This window comes from Seriola dumerili, unplaced genomic scaffold, assembly GCF_002260705.1.
Source record: "Seriola dumerili isolate Sdu_G_001 unplaced genomic scaffold, Sdu_1.0 BDQW01000097.1, whole genome shotgun sequence".
Classification (NCBI taxonomy): Eukaryota; Metazoa; Chordata; class Actinopteri; order Carangiformes; family Carangidae; genus Seriola; species Seriola dumerili.
In genome coordinates, this window is record NW_019174352.1 from 1,078,490 (window position 1) to 1,098,014 (window position 19,525).

At 39.5% G+C, this 19,525-nt stretch overlaps 1 protein-coding gene across 1 annotated transcript in view; it reads right to left on the bottom strand.

Moving 5' to 3' along the window:
• Positions 1-19,525, bottom strand: part of LOC111222473 (TBC1 domain family member 8B-like) — a 52,686-nt gene that overhangs the window by 23,691 nt on the left and 9,470 nt on the right. Inside the window, exon 10 of the mRNA XM_022746209.1 lies at positions 17,713-17,825. Coding sequence (XP_022601930.1) covers positions 17,713-17,825 — 113 coding nt within the window. The remainder of the gene's footprint in view (positions 1-17,712; positions 17,826-19,525) is intronic.

Consider the following 19,525-nt stretch of genomic DNA (forward strand, 5'->3'; position numbering starts at 1 on the left):
AATATTTCATGAATGATGATTAGCCAGTAATACAGTAGAAAGGCAGTTACTTGGATTTAACCCTAACCCTATGTATTTGTCTTATTGACCTACCCTACCCTAAGAGGCTAATACAAGATGTTTGGCACCTTTTAACCATAATTGTAACTGGAGAGGCAAATGGGGTATAAAGAGTTCTGCCCTTCACCACAGAATATCTGTTGTGAATGAGTAGTCTAAAGAGCTGGAATAGACCCACAGCAGAGACCACAAGTAAGAGAAGAGAAGACTTTTTAAAGAGCCATGGCAAATTCTGTGTCGCTAACAAGTTTGACGGACGAGTTCAAGGACAGTTAAAATTTAGTGGGAATGTGGCTAGTGGTTAGACCACTGAGTCTGTACAGATAAGGAGGTATTTGCAGGTAGGAGACACAAACAGAAATTTTAGTAGTTAGAACAGTCTGTAATGCACTGCTGATTTCAAATTTTGAAGTTGGATTCTAGAATATAAAATCTCTGTGATCTGAGCGGATTTCAGAATCTTTTACCATTCCTCTGGGTCTAAGTATCTAAAGGGGACTTTTTGTGCTTTTCTCATTTGTATATTGTTGTCATGTTGGATGTTAAACACAACCAACGTATGTTAAAATGCTCCCTATAAGACGTGTGAAGGAATTTCTTCTACACACAAGGTCAGTCACAGGTCACTATGGTTTATCTCTAGTCTAGTGGGTGTGCAGCTGCTCCACTCCCATCAGCAGTAGCCATAGTAACCAAGGTTACAGCAAAGCTGTTATTGATAACAAGTGTTGGAAGATGTAAACATTTGAGGGAGATTTAGAGGTGCCTTAGTGTCCCAGGGACAGATAGTATGCATTGTCCATATGAGGACAAAAGTCAAAGATGATCGTCAACGTGAGTTCAGTAAGACATGAGATTACATTTAAATATCCAATAAAAGTTTCACACATATGAGAGATACAGAATAGCCTTATTGGAAATATTGAGCCAGGTAGAACATGTGGACTTATATACACCCTTTCCATTACATTACATTAGTTAACCTGTTAACGTCTCTTCTCGGTGCATCAAGCAACAACAAATACTTCTGCTTAAGACATCAAGTGTCTTCTGGAAACTCCTTCATCCAGCTCACAAGATTTTCATCACAAGACAAAGGCACAGGTTTCACTCTGCTGTGAAGGCTTTGACCAAAAATTCTTTTCTACTTTCTGGACCCTCTGACACACTGTTGTGGAATGTCAAGGTATCATTAGACACCATTTGATGATGTATGATTTGTATCTTATGGGCCTCATACAGCAGTGCATTTTTGTCTGGACTTTGCATTTCACCAAGGTGACTGGGTTCAGAAACCTCTGCTCCCCTGCCTGCTGGTCAGGACTATCGATTATGCTGCTACTCAAGGGCAGGCAGTTCCAATTTTATTGGTTCAGAGTGGTGATTCAGAACCTCAAACCAAGTACGTCCCTAAAACCTTTTTTCTTTGTGGCTGATTTTCAGTAGCCCACACATCCTGTTAAATAGATGCTTCTTCATTCAATTCAATTTTATCTGGATTTTATCTAGATGGCCCTAATGAAACAGTATAATATACTGTACATCTTACACTCAATCTGCCATGTTTTACATGTTATCTCAGTGACCTGATGAAGCTTATGTTTGATGAGGTGTTCCTGGAATCACCAGACTCTCCTCACAGCATGAGAGACAATCAGAGAAGTAAGCAATCACTGGGTGGGTGTCGTGCTTCAGTCAAGTGATGACCTAGAGACAGCATAGACCCCCCGAAACAAGAATATGAACCTGAAAATGAGCATAATGTTCCTTTTAACTTACTGTAGTGTCAAATACTACGCCCAGAGTTGTTGTGAGTTAAAACTGGCAAATTTTGCCAGACTGAAGACATTTTTTTCATGCTCTACTTCAGTTTACTGGCTTTTGAAATGGTCTTCTTTACTTTGAAAAGTCACATAAATATTTAATTAAACAAGTTATTTAAACTCATTACAATATAACAGAAACTGGCTTAGGATAAAAGAAAGTGCACCAAATTAATGAATCTTGGATCCTGTTCAGCCTTAATTGCTACCATTGTAACATAACCAGCCTGGCCTTTACATTCTAAACAAACAGCAGCTTGTTGTAGCATAGCTTGTTCTGCAGCATTAAGTGAGAAGATCAAGTAACACTACTTTACTGGGTAGAAGGGCAAAATATAACTATCCAGCCTTTTAAATTAATGTTATAGGTGAAACACAGTGGCAAGAAAATCTGTGAACCCTTTGGAAAAACCAGTTTTTCCTGCATTAGCTAGTAATAAAATGTGATCTGATCTTCATCTATGGCACAAGCACAGTTAAACACAATGTCCTTAAGATAATAACACAAAATTATAATCATTTGTGTCTTCAGTGAACACCAATTAAACCCTCACAATGGAGCTCTGCCATATTCTTAGGCTGTCTTTACATTACTCTTGAGGTCATTCCATTGCTTTGCTATTGGAATAAAATCTGTGCTCAGCAGGTGAACAGCCATCCTGATATTATCCTATAAGATGCCTCCATAAACTTTGGAATTCATTTTCCCCTCAATGATGGCGAGCTGTCCAGGCCCAAAGGCAGCAAAGCCCCAAATCACGAAACTCCCTCCACTGTACTTCACCACCAGGTGATGTTTTCATGTTGATACGAAGTGTTGCACGTTCTTCCTAAACAATTCCACAATTATTAATTAATTTGTTGATGTAATTAGCCGAGGGTTCACATACTCTAAGCTACACTGTGAATGTTTGAATAATGTATTCTATCTGGACAAGAGCAACAATAATTTGCGTTGTTAATTAAAATAGGATGTGTTTGTTCATAATTGTAACTTTGATGAAGATCTGACCATAATTCAGTTCTAATGATATATTTGGAATTATTAACAGATTAATGTATCAGTCTTTCCCACTGAGAGCTGTCAGACTACCAAAGTCTACCAAAGATGAGCCTCAGCCTCTCACTCTAAACAGCTGCAGCCAAAATAGAGATTTACACTAATGCTATAATGACAGATGCTAAAACACACACATACTGTGCAGACAAATATACACACACACGCCGTTCTCATACATTGCAGTAATGACAGGGCTGAAGAAATCTTGGCAAAGCCATTGACAATACAACATCACCTGGACTAATTCAGAGGGCAACTGTGGATGAGACTTAATATCCTACATAATACATAAAGATGAGTTATAAGAGCTTAAAAGAGATGTATTGTAAGTTTTAGCTGAGCTAGCACCTGAAGTGCAGTGTTGGTCAGTTGGTTGGTTGACTGGACCAAAGTGGTCCAGGCTGAGATTGTAAAATGTCACAGCTACAATTAGACGGTTGGATTAAAATAACTTTTGTGATTCCTGGACTTTTAAGCTTAGCGCCACAACTAAAATTTGTCCAGTACTTTGGTTTATGATCAAATATCTGCAAAATGAATCACATTCCCATCAGCCTCAGCTGAACTTTATTTTAAACTCTAATTAGCAAATGTCAGCATGCTAAACTAAAAAGGTAAACATGGTAAACATTATAACTGCAAATCACTGACCAAATCTAAGATTATCATTGTCATTGCTAGTGTTTGCACTTAGCTCAAAGCACCAAACAACAAAATTTGTGGCTGAGATACACGTGAGTAGTCACAGGGAAGTGAAGGGACAGTCAACTATTACACTGAGTACCGGCAGTTTCTGACGCTTTCATCAGCAATAATGAAGTGTTTGCAATAACTTTGAAGGCTTCATTTACTTCCAGTAGACAGCTAGAAGTGAACAATTTTCTTAATCACCGAAAAAGGCCTGCTGACTATGTTTACTACCTAAACCTTTTTTAAGCTTTGTAAGAGTTTAGGTTATTCACTGGATCTGAACTGCAAATTTCAATAAAACTAGAAAAATGAGGATGTTCCAAAACTTTTGACCTGAAGTGTATGACATACTGTACATATGCACAAATGATAAACAATAAAACCTTGAACCTCAAACATGAAAAATATAGCTGAACTGACTATATCTCATCAATACACTATGTAATCAACTACAAGCAGGTCATCACAAGGACATGGTCTATTATGTACTCCCTAAATACTATATTTCACTCATTCATAACAGAGGATCAGGTTCCAGTTTGTGTCAGTCTAAGCTGTAATTGTAGGTATAACTGTTGGCCTCAAAGTCTGTTTTAAGTCACACCCAGCAGGCATAACCCACAAACATACACACAAATATATGAAAACAAATTACATGACACAAACGCAGCGAGGTGGTAACATGAAGCCATTAAATTAAAACATATGGTCAAAATCATAACTCGCACACTCAAACAGTTGAGAATGCTGGTGTTGGTGAGCTCAGCTCCGGAGTTCCTCTATGACTCAGGGAAATAATGAGAAGGTATGAATGACAGTGTGTGTTTTACTGCCCACTCTCTCTCTCTGCCTCTCTTTCCCCATCTCTCTCTCTCTCTCTCCCTCCCTCCCTCTGTCAAAGTCAGTTTCAGATAACAGAGTACTCTGCTGATTCCTCAGTGTTCAGGAATTAATGCTGATGACACACAGCCTTTTGAAGGTTGTGTTTTGGTGTATTTGAAGCGTCTGCTGTCCTCTGGGAGTTGGTGGGGCAGCACACCTGTAGTTGGGATTGAATAAGCTCTAATGTAAGGCTGGCCTCAGCAGATCCTGTAGCCTGGGAGCTCACTGACACTGCTCAGTGGCAGCTTTGAAGTGCTGATTATTTACAAAGGGGGAAAATTAGACAGAAAAAACTAAGTAATCGACAAAGAAAATCTCTTGAGGTATGGAAAAAAAAAAAAGAAAAGGGGAAGATAAAGATGGAGACAAATTGAAACATTCTGCTTATACATTAGCTGAATACCTAACAACCAGGAACAGAGAAACAAAAAGATACGATTTGGATTCACACCAGATGTGTTTGTAACTCAAATGTGACAACTGAAAATGAGACCTTCTTTGCTCTCCAGAAGAAACTGTAATAAACTGGAAATGTAATCTGAGCTGAAAACAAAAGACAAGCCAGGAAACATCAGGTTTTATAGGAGTAAGGACAAAAGATGTTAGGCAGCAGTTCTTGAGATTGGAAAACCTTGCATAACATAATAACCCAAGGGCAAACCACAATTTAGACTGATGCCTCTATTAGCGTTTTTTGATGTGTTCTTCAATGGAATAAACACCATAGAAGTTTCATCATGCTGACCTTAGGTTATATGGACTGAGATCAGATTTGTTTTGTCAGGACTGGCACCAGCTTGACCTAAAAAAGAGGACACCTCTGCAGGGCAAAAAAAACAATATTAGTAACCAATCTAGCCTGATTTGAGTGAATACTATGGAAGTGAAAATACAGCAGGCCCATGACTCAGTTAAAAGAGATTACACTTTTATGAAACTTCATGTAAAGCGCAAAATGAGGAGAGGCATCGCGTCATACAGAATATGCCACATATTTAATGACTGACCCAATGTTTAAAACGTCATCTGAACTATGTCTCAATGTTGGGAAAGGAGTTACAAGGGAGTGTTTACAAGTTGGAAAAGTATGCATTTAGTTAGCTAGTAAATTATAGGCTAAGGTTAGCTTCATGTTCACCAGATGAACATGATTTACCAAACAAAGTTTGCACAGAGCTGAAGTTAGCTGAAAGTTTGTACAGACCAGCTGGATCTGTAGCTTCAATGACTTTGATTCAACAGTAATTTAAAGAGCTAACAGCTACATATTTAGCTTGATTAAAAATAAACTGTGGCATTATGACATCCTCATTAAGTAACACAACTTCCCAATGCTTTGGTCCAGCCAAAAAACTCAATTAACACAACAGCATAAAGCATCATTTAGGCATGTAAACACGAACATCAACAAAGTCAGTGAAAGACATGAACAGCAACCACACTGATGGCAGATTCTGTTAACACCTGAAAACATGTCTGAGCCATTATTGCTGAAGTTTACCACTGTTAAACTATAGGCCATGATCTCTTGGTTGGTCTTTAGCACAGAACAATGAACGGCAATGAGAGTTGGTCAAGGTATTTGTTATTTTAGCCAAAGGACTGTGATGAACCTCCAGTCATCCCATGTCCAGTTTCTGGCACACAACACAAAGGACTGTTTAATTTTTAACTGCAGGGTACAGTGTGCAGAAAAAACAAAGGACTCTATAAAAGACAGAGTCTTAGAAGGAGACAGAGAAAGAGATGAGAAGGAAGAGGGTTTCACTTTTCCTCTGAGAAAAATGGTGCAATAATACCCAGGTGTCTCTTGTATTTAGAGATAAACTGATAACTTGACTAAAGGGGGATTAGTGGGACTCCTTTGAGTGAGATAATGACGTTGTCCACACACTTAAGCAGACAAGCACTCACTCAAATATCCACAAATATGTGCACCATCAAAAACACAAATGTTGAGATGAGACTCATTCTAGCCTATACTCTCCAATCTATTCTACTTTTCTAAATTCTAGTTTTCAACCCAGAATTTTCATTATAAAAAATCTCAGTAAAGTCATGAATTCTCTGCAATGAAACTTATTCGTCTGTGCATACTAACACTGCTTCTACACCTAATGCTACAGCTTTTTATTAGTGTGTGTTAGTGGAGCTGGACGCTGAACAAAGGCGTTTGTTTCTTATTCAGTTGGGCTTAACAAGGTTTATCTAGGATGTAGGCAGGAGGTGAGGACATGTAGTCATTTTATCGGTCTAACTCATCGCTAAACATCAAAGATGTTTATAGTTCAAAGCCCTCAGCAACCATGTTCTGATTCCTCCAAACTCACAGAGGTTAAATAAAGGCTATTACAATGGTGAATGAATCAGCATGTTTTATTTGATGTGACTGGGCTGAAGGAACAACTTAGTTTGCTTCTCCGAGAATTAAAGTTTGGATTTTTGTTTTATTGGATATAACAGATCATTTGTGTATTTATTAGGCCATGGTGACTCAGATTGCAACAGGTCTGTAGATTGTGAGTCTAATTTAACATAAATATTCATGTAGCAGGTTGAGAGTGATGAACCAATGTATTTCGCCTATACTAAGACAAAAAGACAGAAAGGGTAAACATGAGCAAAAACACAAGAGAGGATCAAGACAAAAGAGAAGGAAGATAAATATGAAGGCAGAGATTATGAGTGAGAGGAAGGGGATTTCCACAGAGAGGCCGTGGTCCACTTACACAGAAAAACAATTCAGGGAAGAAAGCTCACTCATTTTAACCCCTGTCTATTACATGATCCTTCCAGGATTTGGGCAATACTGTCAGGATGCTCTAAGCCTTGTAACTAATTTCACTGGCACATGTTCACATGTGTCTATCTGCAGAGTTATAGTGGGAAAATAGTTAGCATTCGGTTGGAGGGGAAGGGTTAGAGTTGGAGAAAGTTTAGCGGCCAACAGATGGAGACAAGTAGATAAAGAGGTTAAAGAAACATGGCCAGGAATTACACTCACACACACACACACTTGCTAACTAAAACACCACAAAAAAGATCAACCAGCCTGCTGCATCAACAATCCACTGTCGCAACAATCCTACTTTTAGTTTACCTTTCAGACCCCAGCACCTTCATTCCCTCTCCACCTCTGTTTGTGAGGGTTTGAAGTTTTGTGATACAGACTCACAATGCCAGTATATTTTATATAAACACCTTCAAGGGAATGACCTCAAAAACAAAAAAGTGTGCAATCTGAGACTGCATGCATTCTGTGGATCAGTTGTGGCCAATAATGTGGAGATCTGAACATACACTCCAGTGAAGTTACCTACCTTTTCATGACTGAATGCACTAATTGGCACTGCTCGACCCCAGACAAAGCCGTGTTCTTTTAACACAATAATGTCTTTCTCTGTGTCTGTAATGCATTTATGCAGATGACGATGTAATTTAAATGTAAGACTCATAATAATCATAAACAATAGTAACATACTCCTTAAAGTAAAATATGATTATATTAAAAGGGAAGTCCATTAGTCATTAGGTCCAAGCAGAGCCTCAACCTGTTCAGGTCTCATCATGAATCCAGCAGCTATTTACATGATCTAATCTAGTCTCATGAGAATCAGACCATGAAAGAGCTCAATCATCACTCATGATTATGTTAAAGAATTCAAAGCTATTTTGTTCAAACCACTTGCAAACACCCATGTCCTCAGGAACAGCAGACACACAAACAGAATTACGGTCAAACACCCACGGTCACATACTCATACAATACTTAAGCACCCAAGGGGATCAACATCTCATCTATGTCTTCATTATTCAGGTAGCAGAGAGCAACTTAATCATTCCTGCTGTTTGTTTTTGAGTCTTTGCTGCCTTGAATGTGTGTGTGAAACTGACAGACAGGAAAAGCTCACAGGAGTGTGGTATTAATTGGTGGTTGGAATATTGGAATACACAGTAATCCTGTGTCTGAAGACAATCGGAGAAAAACACAAGGAGTGCACGTGCAAATATTCACCCACACACACAAAGCTCAAAAAAATTAAAAGTCTCTTTAGTGTGTTGGTAAATCAATGGCTAAAGTGTGAGAAGACCACAGGGCATGGGTAGCAGAACAGAAGGAGCAGGGAGGAAATGTGGATTTTAGAAGGGAGGAGGAAAACATAAGGGCAAAAACAAGACAGAAAAGTAGGCAGTGGGTTCAGAAGTGGGCATAAGTTAGGACTGCAAATTTAAGTTAGCAACTGACATCTAGGTTTCTGATAAAATAAATGGAGAATATTTAGAGAAAAAAGATGTCAGTGGAACCCATTTTTGATTCTTGTGGAAAGAAACTTGCAGAACTTTTCATACAGTGTGTTAAAAAGAAAACTACAGTACTAAGTTAGTTTTCCTAGGACTTTTATGAAATCATTCATGGTTGGTGCTTTTTTAAAACAATTGCCAGCCAAAGTATTTGCATTCAGTAATTACCATTCCACAAAGTTGTTTTCATCATTAGTGGCTGAGTCCTGCATTTCCAAAGTTGGATTCAAATTGGCTTCAAATGTACAGGGGGATTCACAGGAAACGATGCATGCAGCCTCCCAGTTTGTCATTTTATCTCACTGATATACTAGTTCACATTAAATGCTTTCAACGCAGGGTGGCTTTTATTATGAAATAGTGACATTGACAGCAGATCAGTTATAAATATTGCAGAGAGTAATGAACAGTCAGGGGCAGGCGCCATCAACCCAATCAACCATTAATAAAATCTTAAGGATTCCATCTTAAAAAAAGTCCTGATCTGTACATTTAAAATACAAGCAAAGACCACGAGAAAAATAGAGAAATTGAAGCACAAAAAAAAGACAAAGAGCTGAATGGTGCGTATAGAGAAAAGGAATTAAATAAAAGAGAAAATAGGATGGGGATGGAAGGAGGGATGTTGGAGAAAGAGAGACATCACAGAGGAAAGGCGCATAATGGAAGGGAGTGGGCCTGTTTGCCCCTGATCCCCACTGACCTGTGAGTTTTGACCCCTACCACACCCTGTCATTCAGAGCCTGCCTCCTAATGCGCCTTAAGGCCTGCTACAAAGTCAAAGTTCACTCCTAGAGTGCAAAGGTCCAACACAGACTCCAGGGGCTAGGGTACATGAAGTTGGATTCTGCGCAATAATAACGCATAATGCAAGACTGGGTAGGGTATCTGCTGACATCATCACAGTTTTAACACTCTTAAGACAACAAGAGTGGGAGAGAGAAAAAGGGAGAACTGATTAAAAACAAAAGAAAAGAGGGCAGAGAGAAGGACTGAGGGGTAAATAGAGGGTAGGGGAGGAGAGTGGGAGCATAAGAAAGGATCCAAAACAGCCAGATCTCTATCTCTATCCTGCAATTACAGCTGACAAAACTAAAATGATGAGGATTCTAAACAGAGTCTGGGGCTTCTAATTTAAACTCCACAAGTTTAATATTTCATTGTGTCAGTTTATGGTGATGGCCTCTGTGACCGCCTTTTAGACCAGCCCTGCAATTTCTCTGTGGGTCGGTGTGTACACTTCTTTGTGTGTGTGATTCTAGAGAATGGCTGTATGCATGCCACCATTTCAATCTGTGCATTTGACTAGATCTGAACTTGTCCCACTTCTTTTTCCTCTCATTAATTTTCTTTGTTTAAGATTTAAAGTGAAATAAAAAATTAAAAACAAAGTTTCTTCACATCTATTTCTCACTTTGTCATGCTATTTCTGACTTATTGTCATCTCCTCTATTCACTCACACTGTCTCTAACTTTTAAAAATGTGCCTTCTTTCCTATGCATGCTTGCCTTTTTATTTTTTCAATGAAAATTCGATGAAAAATGCAAAAGAAAAAATGTGTGCTAGAAAAGTGCTAATTTAAGTGTATGCAAATCATCATAACCTCTTTAACAAATTATGCCCCAGATTTTAATGGAAGTAAACATAATTAAGAAAATCCTATTAATTATTGAGATCACACCTCCTCTGCTTTAGTTTGAGAGCTGAGTTCAGATTACAAACAAAGCTCTTTATTCACATGCATGAACACAAAACAGAGCATGTTTCCCTCTTTTTCTTGCTCGCACACAAACATATACACAGCACGCACACATATACACAACGTTTCTCCTTTTACCTCAACTATATAACAATACACACAGGATCAAGAACAGCCACAGGGGCTCCACAGGGTGTAACAGCAGAATGGGGCAAGAGGAAGAGAGGGTAGTGCTGGAAAACCTATAAGGCAAGAGCTGGAGTGTGTGACCCCACACACACACATACACACGCACACACCCCCACAACCACACACATAGGAAGGCAGGCTGGCAGGAAAGCCTTCAGGGTCCAACCCTAGAGGAAAGTATTCAGGGGCTTGGCAGGATCTGAGCCAACACTGCTTTCCTTTCTTTTCCTTTAAAAAGATTATCTCCTTACCCTCCCATCTCCTCTTCTACCTGCGGCTTCTAATCCCATCATCTTGCACATTTATACACAAATCACAAATAATTCATTCTTCTCCTAATTTTATCTAATTAAGGAGTGCATGTGCAAACAAGTACGGAATCCCTAACCAGATTCTAATTTTATGAGGGAATATGAGGACATGCAAACTGTTGTTCTCTGGCTGTATTCTTGTTCACCTCCCTGAACAAGGTCCCTCTTGCCCGGTCACTCAGTTTGGCAGGACATCCAGCTCTAGTAAGAGTCCTAGTGGTTCCAAACCTCTTCCTTTTTAGAATTTTTGAGGCCACTTTGCACTCAAAGCTCAAATAGTTTTATACCCTTGCCCTGATCTATGCCTCACTGTACTGAGAGTTCCTTCTACTTCAGGACTTTGTCATTGTCCTGACATGTAGCATAAATCGCTGGACCTGATACACAGTTATGTGCCTTTTTTAACTATGTCCAATCAATTCAATTTGCCACAGGGCGACTCCAATCATGTTATAGACACATCTCAACGATGATTAAAGCAAACAGGATGCACTTGAACACAATCTGTGCTGCCACAGCAAAACAAGAACTTTTTTGAGAGATTTGACATTTTGACGTTTTCACTTTGCCATTATAGATTATTGCCTGTAGAATAATAGTAAAAAAAAATTAAATCTAATACAAAATAAAGTGAGCAAAAATTGAAGGGGTCTGAATATTTTCTGAATCCACTGGACAGAAAGTCAACCATCAAGTGACAAAAGCTTCATGAGAAAGATGAATTATGGAACAAATTCTTCTGCTTAATTTTTTCAGTATTATATCATATTTCACACACATTTCCACTTCCTGCAACCTGCTAGTCAAATGGAAGTTAAAAAGGAACTTGGTAAAAATATCTAGGTCATTGGTGGTGGATAGTAGACAAACAAGCTTAACTTATGACCTCTTTGTCCCACAGGAGTTAAAGACAGAGGTTAGTGAAACAGGTCATTTACCTTCACAGACCTACACAAACAGAACCCCTGACCCTCTCATTCTGCTGGAGGCCCGACCGGGTAATTCCAGCTTATACAGAGCGAGGCAGAGGCTCTCCAACTATATTGTATATGTGATAAAAATTAAAGGCCTTCTTGTGCTTCAGTATGCTAAATTAGATGATACAGGTCATATTCACAGGAGAGGTATCTAATGAGATATAGGGGATTAGACCAGGGCTGATCAAGCAGGTGGCATTCCACTTCAAGCAGCAGAAACAAATGGAGTTGGAGAGGGAGAGAGGATTACAACAAACTCACACAGAGGGCAAAGCTTACTAGAAAGCAGGCCCCAACTAAGGGGTCATAAGTAGGCTAAGTGCCTACAGCTAAGAATCCTTATCCAGGTTAGGGAGGTGACATTCTTGCGGGACTAATAGAAGCAATCCAACCTCCACATCAGCCTCAGACCACAAGACCATAATAAAGATGACCCTCATATTTTTCTACAACCTCCATTTAACCTCTACATTGGGCGAGACATGCTTGTGAAATACAGGATTTCTACCATTGGTAACATCTTTTATCGTAAAAAAATATTAGTAGCATTGCAAAGTTTGCAGATCCTATTACTTTTGTTGTAATAACAAGTTGTCATGCAAACACAGGTTCAATTTATGCAACATGACCAGCATCAAAATATCCAATTAACATAATACATACACTCAGTTGCCAGTTTCTCACATAGACCTACCTAAAATGAATCCTACCTTCATGAAAGTTAATATGTATGGAAAGTAATCTGTTACATCTACAATGCAATAATTACTTGATATATTGAGGTTTAGTGACTTGTTATCAATCAAAAATACCTACAAAGAATGTTGAAAGTCATTTATTTCATCTTGAAAGTATTCTATTTCACAGACACTGTTCTATCTTCCAAAGTTCACTTTACTTTGATGCGGAGGCCATTGATTAAAAGGCTTTTAGCTGTGACAAGCCTTGCAAGGTCCAGAAAGTATAACCTCAGCTGAACTTAAAAGACCTTCTCATTTTGGATACTCTGTTTTTGAGTCACTCAACTGTGACCTATGTGTGTGTTCATGACCCCTAGCACCGACCCTTAGGGTGCCAACACTAGTGCTGCAAAGAGAACACTTTTTTGTTTATGTAGGTCATAAACTCCAGATTCTGACCCTTGAAACATTCTTCATCACCTCTCTTGTAACCTGTTTGTTTGTGTATGTGGTCGCTCCAGCTCTGAACTTAGGCTAATTTATTTTGACCTTTGATTTTAACCTGACCTTGCTTGTTTCAACATGGGCTATCTGCTCCATCTTCAATACCCTCAGGGCATGTTCTCAGTTCTTTGTCCAAGTTGTGCAAAAACCTGCACTTTGATCATATCTACCTCAGCTGTTGTGTTTATCTGAAATAGAAATGAAAGCAAAAGCATGAAAGGTGAAAGACATGAAGTCACTAAGTTTGTACTTTGTGCCTGATCCAGATATCATATTGTGTTGTCATTGTTTTCCCAAAGTATTGCACAGATTTTGATGCAGCCTTGCCCCCTGCCCACTCACACTCTCTCTAACTCTCACACACACACACACACACACACACACACACACACACACACACACACACACCACACACCACACACCCCACACACATGAATATACATAAACTACGGCAGTGAATCTGCTGGAGCCAAATAACAGATGGACAGCGAGGTCAGAAATGGTGTGAATAAGGGGATAAAACACAGAGATTTAGAGAACAGATGGGCATAGAGTTCACTGAGGGGAGGGTTAAGAAACACATCCATACAATATGTGATGCAAAACACTAAATACAAATACTATACAATTTTTGCTAAAATATTCAACAGGATTTGATGCTGGCTTCAAGCGTTTCTTTTTCTCTCTTGTCAAAGTGTCAAAAAAAAAAAAAAAAGCCAAATTTGCCACCATATTGATATGCATGCAGTATATGGCCATCCTGCTGATTCTATTACATCAATAAATTACACTGCACAAATCCTACACAGCCAGGACGGTCATTGAAAGCATATACATTATATTATATTATAAATCATCATAAAGTAAAAAATGTATTGAAGTATGAAATCTGCACCGGCAGTAGGAGGTTGTTTGGGGGCACTGAATAAAATGAATGCTGAGTCACTTTACTGCTTGAGCAGTGGGTGAGCAGGAAGAAAATAGTCTAGGTATCATGGGAGCCTGCTGAGGAGAACAGGACTCTGGCATCTGTTATTACACCGGAGGAGTCACGGAAAAAAGGAGACGTAAGAGGGCAGGAAAGGGAATGGAACAAACGAGAGGAGGAATATGACGGAGGGCAGGAAAGGAGGAAAAGGTGAAAAGAAGGTATGAGAGAACTGAATGAAAAGGAAAATTATGGAGGGGCCTGGGTGGACGGGGAGGGGAGAGAAAAGTGTTCAGAGAAAGGGAAAAGAGAAGGAGAGGTGGAAGAAAGGAAAACAAGCAGAGTGCAATAGGGAAGTAGCCTGTATAGAAGGACAGAGGGACACATCTACCTACTCTCTACTTCTCAGCCTGACTCAGCATAACACGAAGTCACTTCAATTCTGCTGACTCAGCCTGGTGTTGGACAGACCCCAGGGACCCCACTGTCACCGCTGAAAGACTCCACAACAATATCATTCAGATCACTGATTCTTACTGGAGCAATGCACCACACTATGCACACAAACCTTTTCACTTCACTTTTGTGTCAAAAACATATATGTAGTCTGAAATTCTGCTGAAATTTCAAAAGAGTCCTGCAGGAATGAGAGCTGAAACCTGGAAAATAGTTCACATTTTTGCACCTCTGGTTTCAAAGTCAATGGTTTTTTTTCATGGATTTTGATTAGATGCCTGAAATAAGGTCTGTGGTTCCCTAGTAAACCCTGCCCCAGCAACTGTTTGTGCCACATCTGTAGAGGACTGTGAAAAGTTCCTGAAGTATTTTGTTGATAAGATCATCAAAGCATCAAAGCATGAATTACTCCTGCTGGCTCACTTCTACCCTCACCTGAGCCTGCACAATCCACCATGCTGTTAGATGTATTTACCCCCATTGCCCTGAGGGATTTGGTTGACATTGTGTCCCACACTAATCTCATGACTTCTAAATTTGATATTCTCCCTTCCAAGCTGTTCAAAGAGACTTTTGGAATCACTGCCCCTTGGCTTCTTTGAATTGTCAGCAAGTCTCTTCCATCTTGTGTGGCCCCAGACTATATTAAACATTATACATTAGAAATGCTACAGAAACAATGCTACAGAATAACATAGTTGAAAAAGACACCTTCATTTCCTCTTGCCTAAACTTAAACATGCAATTCATTATTTATTTATTTATTTATTTATGCAGCAGCAAGACTTCTCACAAACACTTACACCGGCTCCCCATTCAATACAGAATTCAATTTAAGATTCTATTGATTACTTTTAAATCACTAAACGGTCTGGCTCTGCTGTACATATCAGAACTCCTAACCTCCCTATTCTGCACTCAGATCAGAGAAAGGTTGTTAAAAGTTCCACGGTCTGAGAACAAAATGGGACCATGCTGATACTGTCTCAGCTCCAGCACTGTGGAACTCCCCCTCACTATCAGAACAGCTTTGTTTTTATCATTGTTCTCCCAATTTTTTTGATGTTCTTTTGTTTTATTTCTCTTTTCTTGCCAGATAATGGACATGTTTTTTGAGGTCACAGTGACCTTGACTTTTTACCACCAAATTGGAATCACTTAATCTATATATATGTGTGTATATGTGTGTGTGTTACCTACATGCAACCTAAAAATAGATTTAAAAGGTATGATGATGATGAATTTGATATGTTTTGACAGGACATGATGCCATGTCACATTTCTCTATAGTGGTTTCTTCCACCTCATGTCAATTTTATTTCAACAGTCTAATTTGCTTCAAATGCCTTTACAATCTCTACAGCATATGAGACTCCCTATCTTTAGAACCAATTATCTTTCAGCTCTAAATGCCACATAGACAGAAATTTTTTCCAGCACCAGCTATTACAGTGAGCTGCTAACAACATGCATTTGTTTATAGGACGAGAGGCCCTGAACCGTTAACGGGGGAGTGGAATACATGCCACAATATTTGTAAAAACCCCATGACGATGCTGAGTGTCAGTGACAGAGAAAGTGAGTGAAAGTGTATGACAGAAAGAGAGTACAGGAATGTCGGAGAAGCAGCAAATGAATCAGCTTGTTTCCCCAGCTGCCTTGAGGGCTAGACAGTCTGACAGGCCAGCAAATAAGGATGACTCATCCTGACTCACATAGCCCCACACACACACACACACAAACACACAGGTGGGCACACATACACAAACACAGGGTTATGGATTATCCCCACCATAAAACATGCTTTTGTGGATTTCAGTTGCCCTGAAACGAAACTTCTAATGCCCTATCAGATTCTCCTGCCCTTTTCGCAAATACTCTTTCATTAACAAAATTGTTTCTTTCACACACACACACACACACACACACACAAGCAGTCTCTTTCCCCTACTCCTCTTCTTTCTGCCTTTCCAGCTGCATTGACAAACATAGTCCTGCAGCCACTAACTTGTGACTCATCCTTATCGCCTCCTTTTAGGATGCACACACATGTGCACATCCACAATCATGAACACACACATACATGCACATCAGGTCTGCGTTCCATTCTGGCTGTCTTTTGTGAAGATGAGACGCCGGTGGTGACGGGTTTCCAGATCTTGTGGCGGTGATATCTGAACAACCTTCAAAAGGGAAAAGCTCTTTTGATCTGTCAAGTTATAGTAGTCACACACACGCACGCACTCACACAAGCAGTCGGTTACATGAACTTTGTCACCAGTCATTTGGAGGTTAGGATCCCTGTCAATTGATGTCACACCCACAGTAAAAGTTTTTTAAGGGCCATCTCTTGCAAATGAGCCAGAATGTACAAGTATGTGATGGTGATTTCTATAAAAGAATATTAGAACAGACTATAAGACTTGATGGTTTGCTTTAAGTGAGATGTAAGGTGGCAGCTTTTAAATGTGTAGTTCTTTTTAAACATTTACTGATAAGCACATTGTTTCCCCTTGTTGTGATCTAAATATTAAAATGATAAAACTGAAATTAAAAACCTACATGGAAAGATGGTAAATGAAGAAAAAAAATGATAATATGGAGATTTCACAATCTACCAAGACAAATAACCAGCATTTAACAATTCATAAACTGGAGAAAATAAAGGAAGGAGGTGAACAAGGGGTGATTGTTTCCCCTCTTTTGTAACAGGGTTCTCAGGAACAAGCTGGAGATCTCCTCCCTAAGGTCCAACCACCATACACAGTGATGTTAAGACCGGACAACAAAACTGTGTGTAACAGGATCAGCATGGGTGCCACTGAAGGTTAAGTGATGTAGGCTGAATGAGTTACCAGAGTTTGAGCGACTGTGTGCTGAGTGGTCCCCAGTGTCTCTCTGCATTATGAGCTCCTGCTTAAGAACAACTACTTGTGTGTGTGTGTAATGTGTGTGTATATGTCTTTCTAAGGTTGTGTGGACAAATTTTGGTTTGAAACCATCATTGTGAAGACACTGGGCTGTCCTCACAACTTGAAAGGGCTGTTTGAAGGTTAAGACTCGGTTGTAGTTTTAGGGTTAGAATTAGGTTTCGGTTATGGTAACGGGCGGGTGTGTGTGCGTGTGTGTGTTTGTGTTTGTGTTTGGTACCTGCTTTGGATGCATGGTGGGTCTCGTCCATCACCAGACTGTTCATACATTTAAGCTCCCAGTCCTGGACCTCAGTAGCCCACAGGGCAGGGACCAAAACAGTGTACTGGGCCCTGTGGATGGAAGTGGGTAAGGGGGAGAGAGGACGATGGGAAAACAGGTGATATAATTAAAAAAAATTTGAACATTTGAACAAAGTCTCTTAACTCCAACTCCATGCTTGACTTGACCTGAGATTGATAATGATCTTATCTCACTCTCAAAAAGAAAGCTAATACATTTGGATGGAAATGAAACATTGTTCGTAAAGTTTGTCCCAACACTGTTGTATTATTTCCCACAAACATGTTGCACTTGCAGGTTGCTTTGCTTTCACCTCCTGTCCAGTTAATAATGTCAAGCCACCATTTGGTTATTTTCCTCAAATGTTTTGGTTCATTATCTTACTGTAGGATGAACCTCTGACCTGCTGAAATCTCAATAAAAAATGGAAAAATGGGGGTTTTCTAAACCCCTGAGCAGTAGAATCTAAAACACATATCATGTCGAAAAGGTGATCAAACAAAGCAAGTGAGAACCACTGAGTGATCCTCAGTCTGAATGCATTTGAAAATTTTCAAACAGTTGAACGGGAAGGGAAAAAACTAAAGCAGAGAATTTATAGAAGCCAGTCGTGTCAGTGTGAAGTAAACAAATGATTTGTCAACCCCTCTAGCTGAAAGAGGGTGTCAATGTGTCAATGAGGATAAATGAATGAATGAAAGGAGGTATAGAGGAGGAAAGGGGGTGCAGAAAAAAAAGGGAACACAGGGGAGGCTGGATAGCCCGAGAGGTTTATGGGAATTGACTATTGCGAAGGAGGGGAGTAAACAAAAGAGAAAGAGATAGGGCTGGTGGAGGGCACCAAGAAAAACAGTGTGTATGGGAAGTGAGTAGGAGGGGGTATAGAAGGGGAGAAAGAGAGAGACAGGGCTGGGGACACGAGATATGGACTCTGAAGGGGAGACAAAAGGAGGCGCTAAGAGAAAGAGGTAAATGAGTCACAGGGGTAGTGAAGGTTGTGAGTTGTGTGGAAGCTCCTGTTTAAAAATGATGTGTCATAGTTTACTATGAAACAATAACTCAACTGTATATCATCATAAAATTTATTAAAATTTACTTATGGTTTTAATCAGTTTTAAAAAGACTATAAAATTTATTTTTCTTGTAAACAAAATACATCCTGAAGGTTTTTTTAATGGCTGGTTTAATAATTGGTTTAAGCCAGACGGTAAGAAAAATTGCAATGATTGATGACAAAAAATGTAAATTAATGACTTATTAACTGTTGGTGCAGGATTATGAGGACTTTTTTTTTCAGTTTTGTTCCAGATTTTAATTGAGATTATGGCTCAGTTCTGTCATATGTAAGTGGGCATGATTTCCTCTAAACTGGGCTGGAAAAACAAAGGACACACAGGAGAAAGCAACAGCAGCAATATGTTGGAAAAACAGACAGACAGAGAGAGACAGACAGAAACCGTATGAATCCTTCCATAGAGTGAACCTGCTCTTTGACTGGTGATGTGGGGTGTTTTGGGAACCATTGTTGCAACCTGTGACCGAGGTGACAGCTGATTGACAGCCCCATGTAGACAGACAGGCGCATTAGATGGATGAGCCTCTCAACCAATCATTAATCAGAATGGCCTATATGGCTGCATGACAACTCCCATTTATACCATTCACACTGAGTAACAGAGCAGAGATCCTTAAAGAAAATGAAGAGAGGTTCAAGATCTTTCCTCGCTCCCCCTCCTTCATTTCTCTCCCC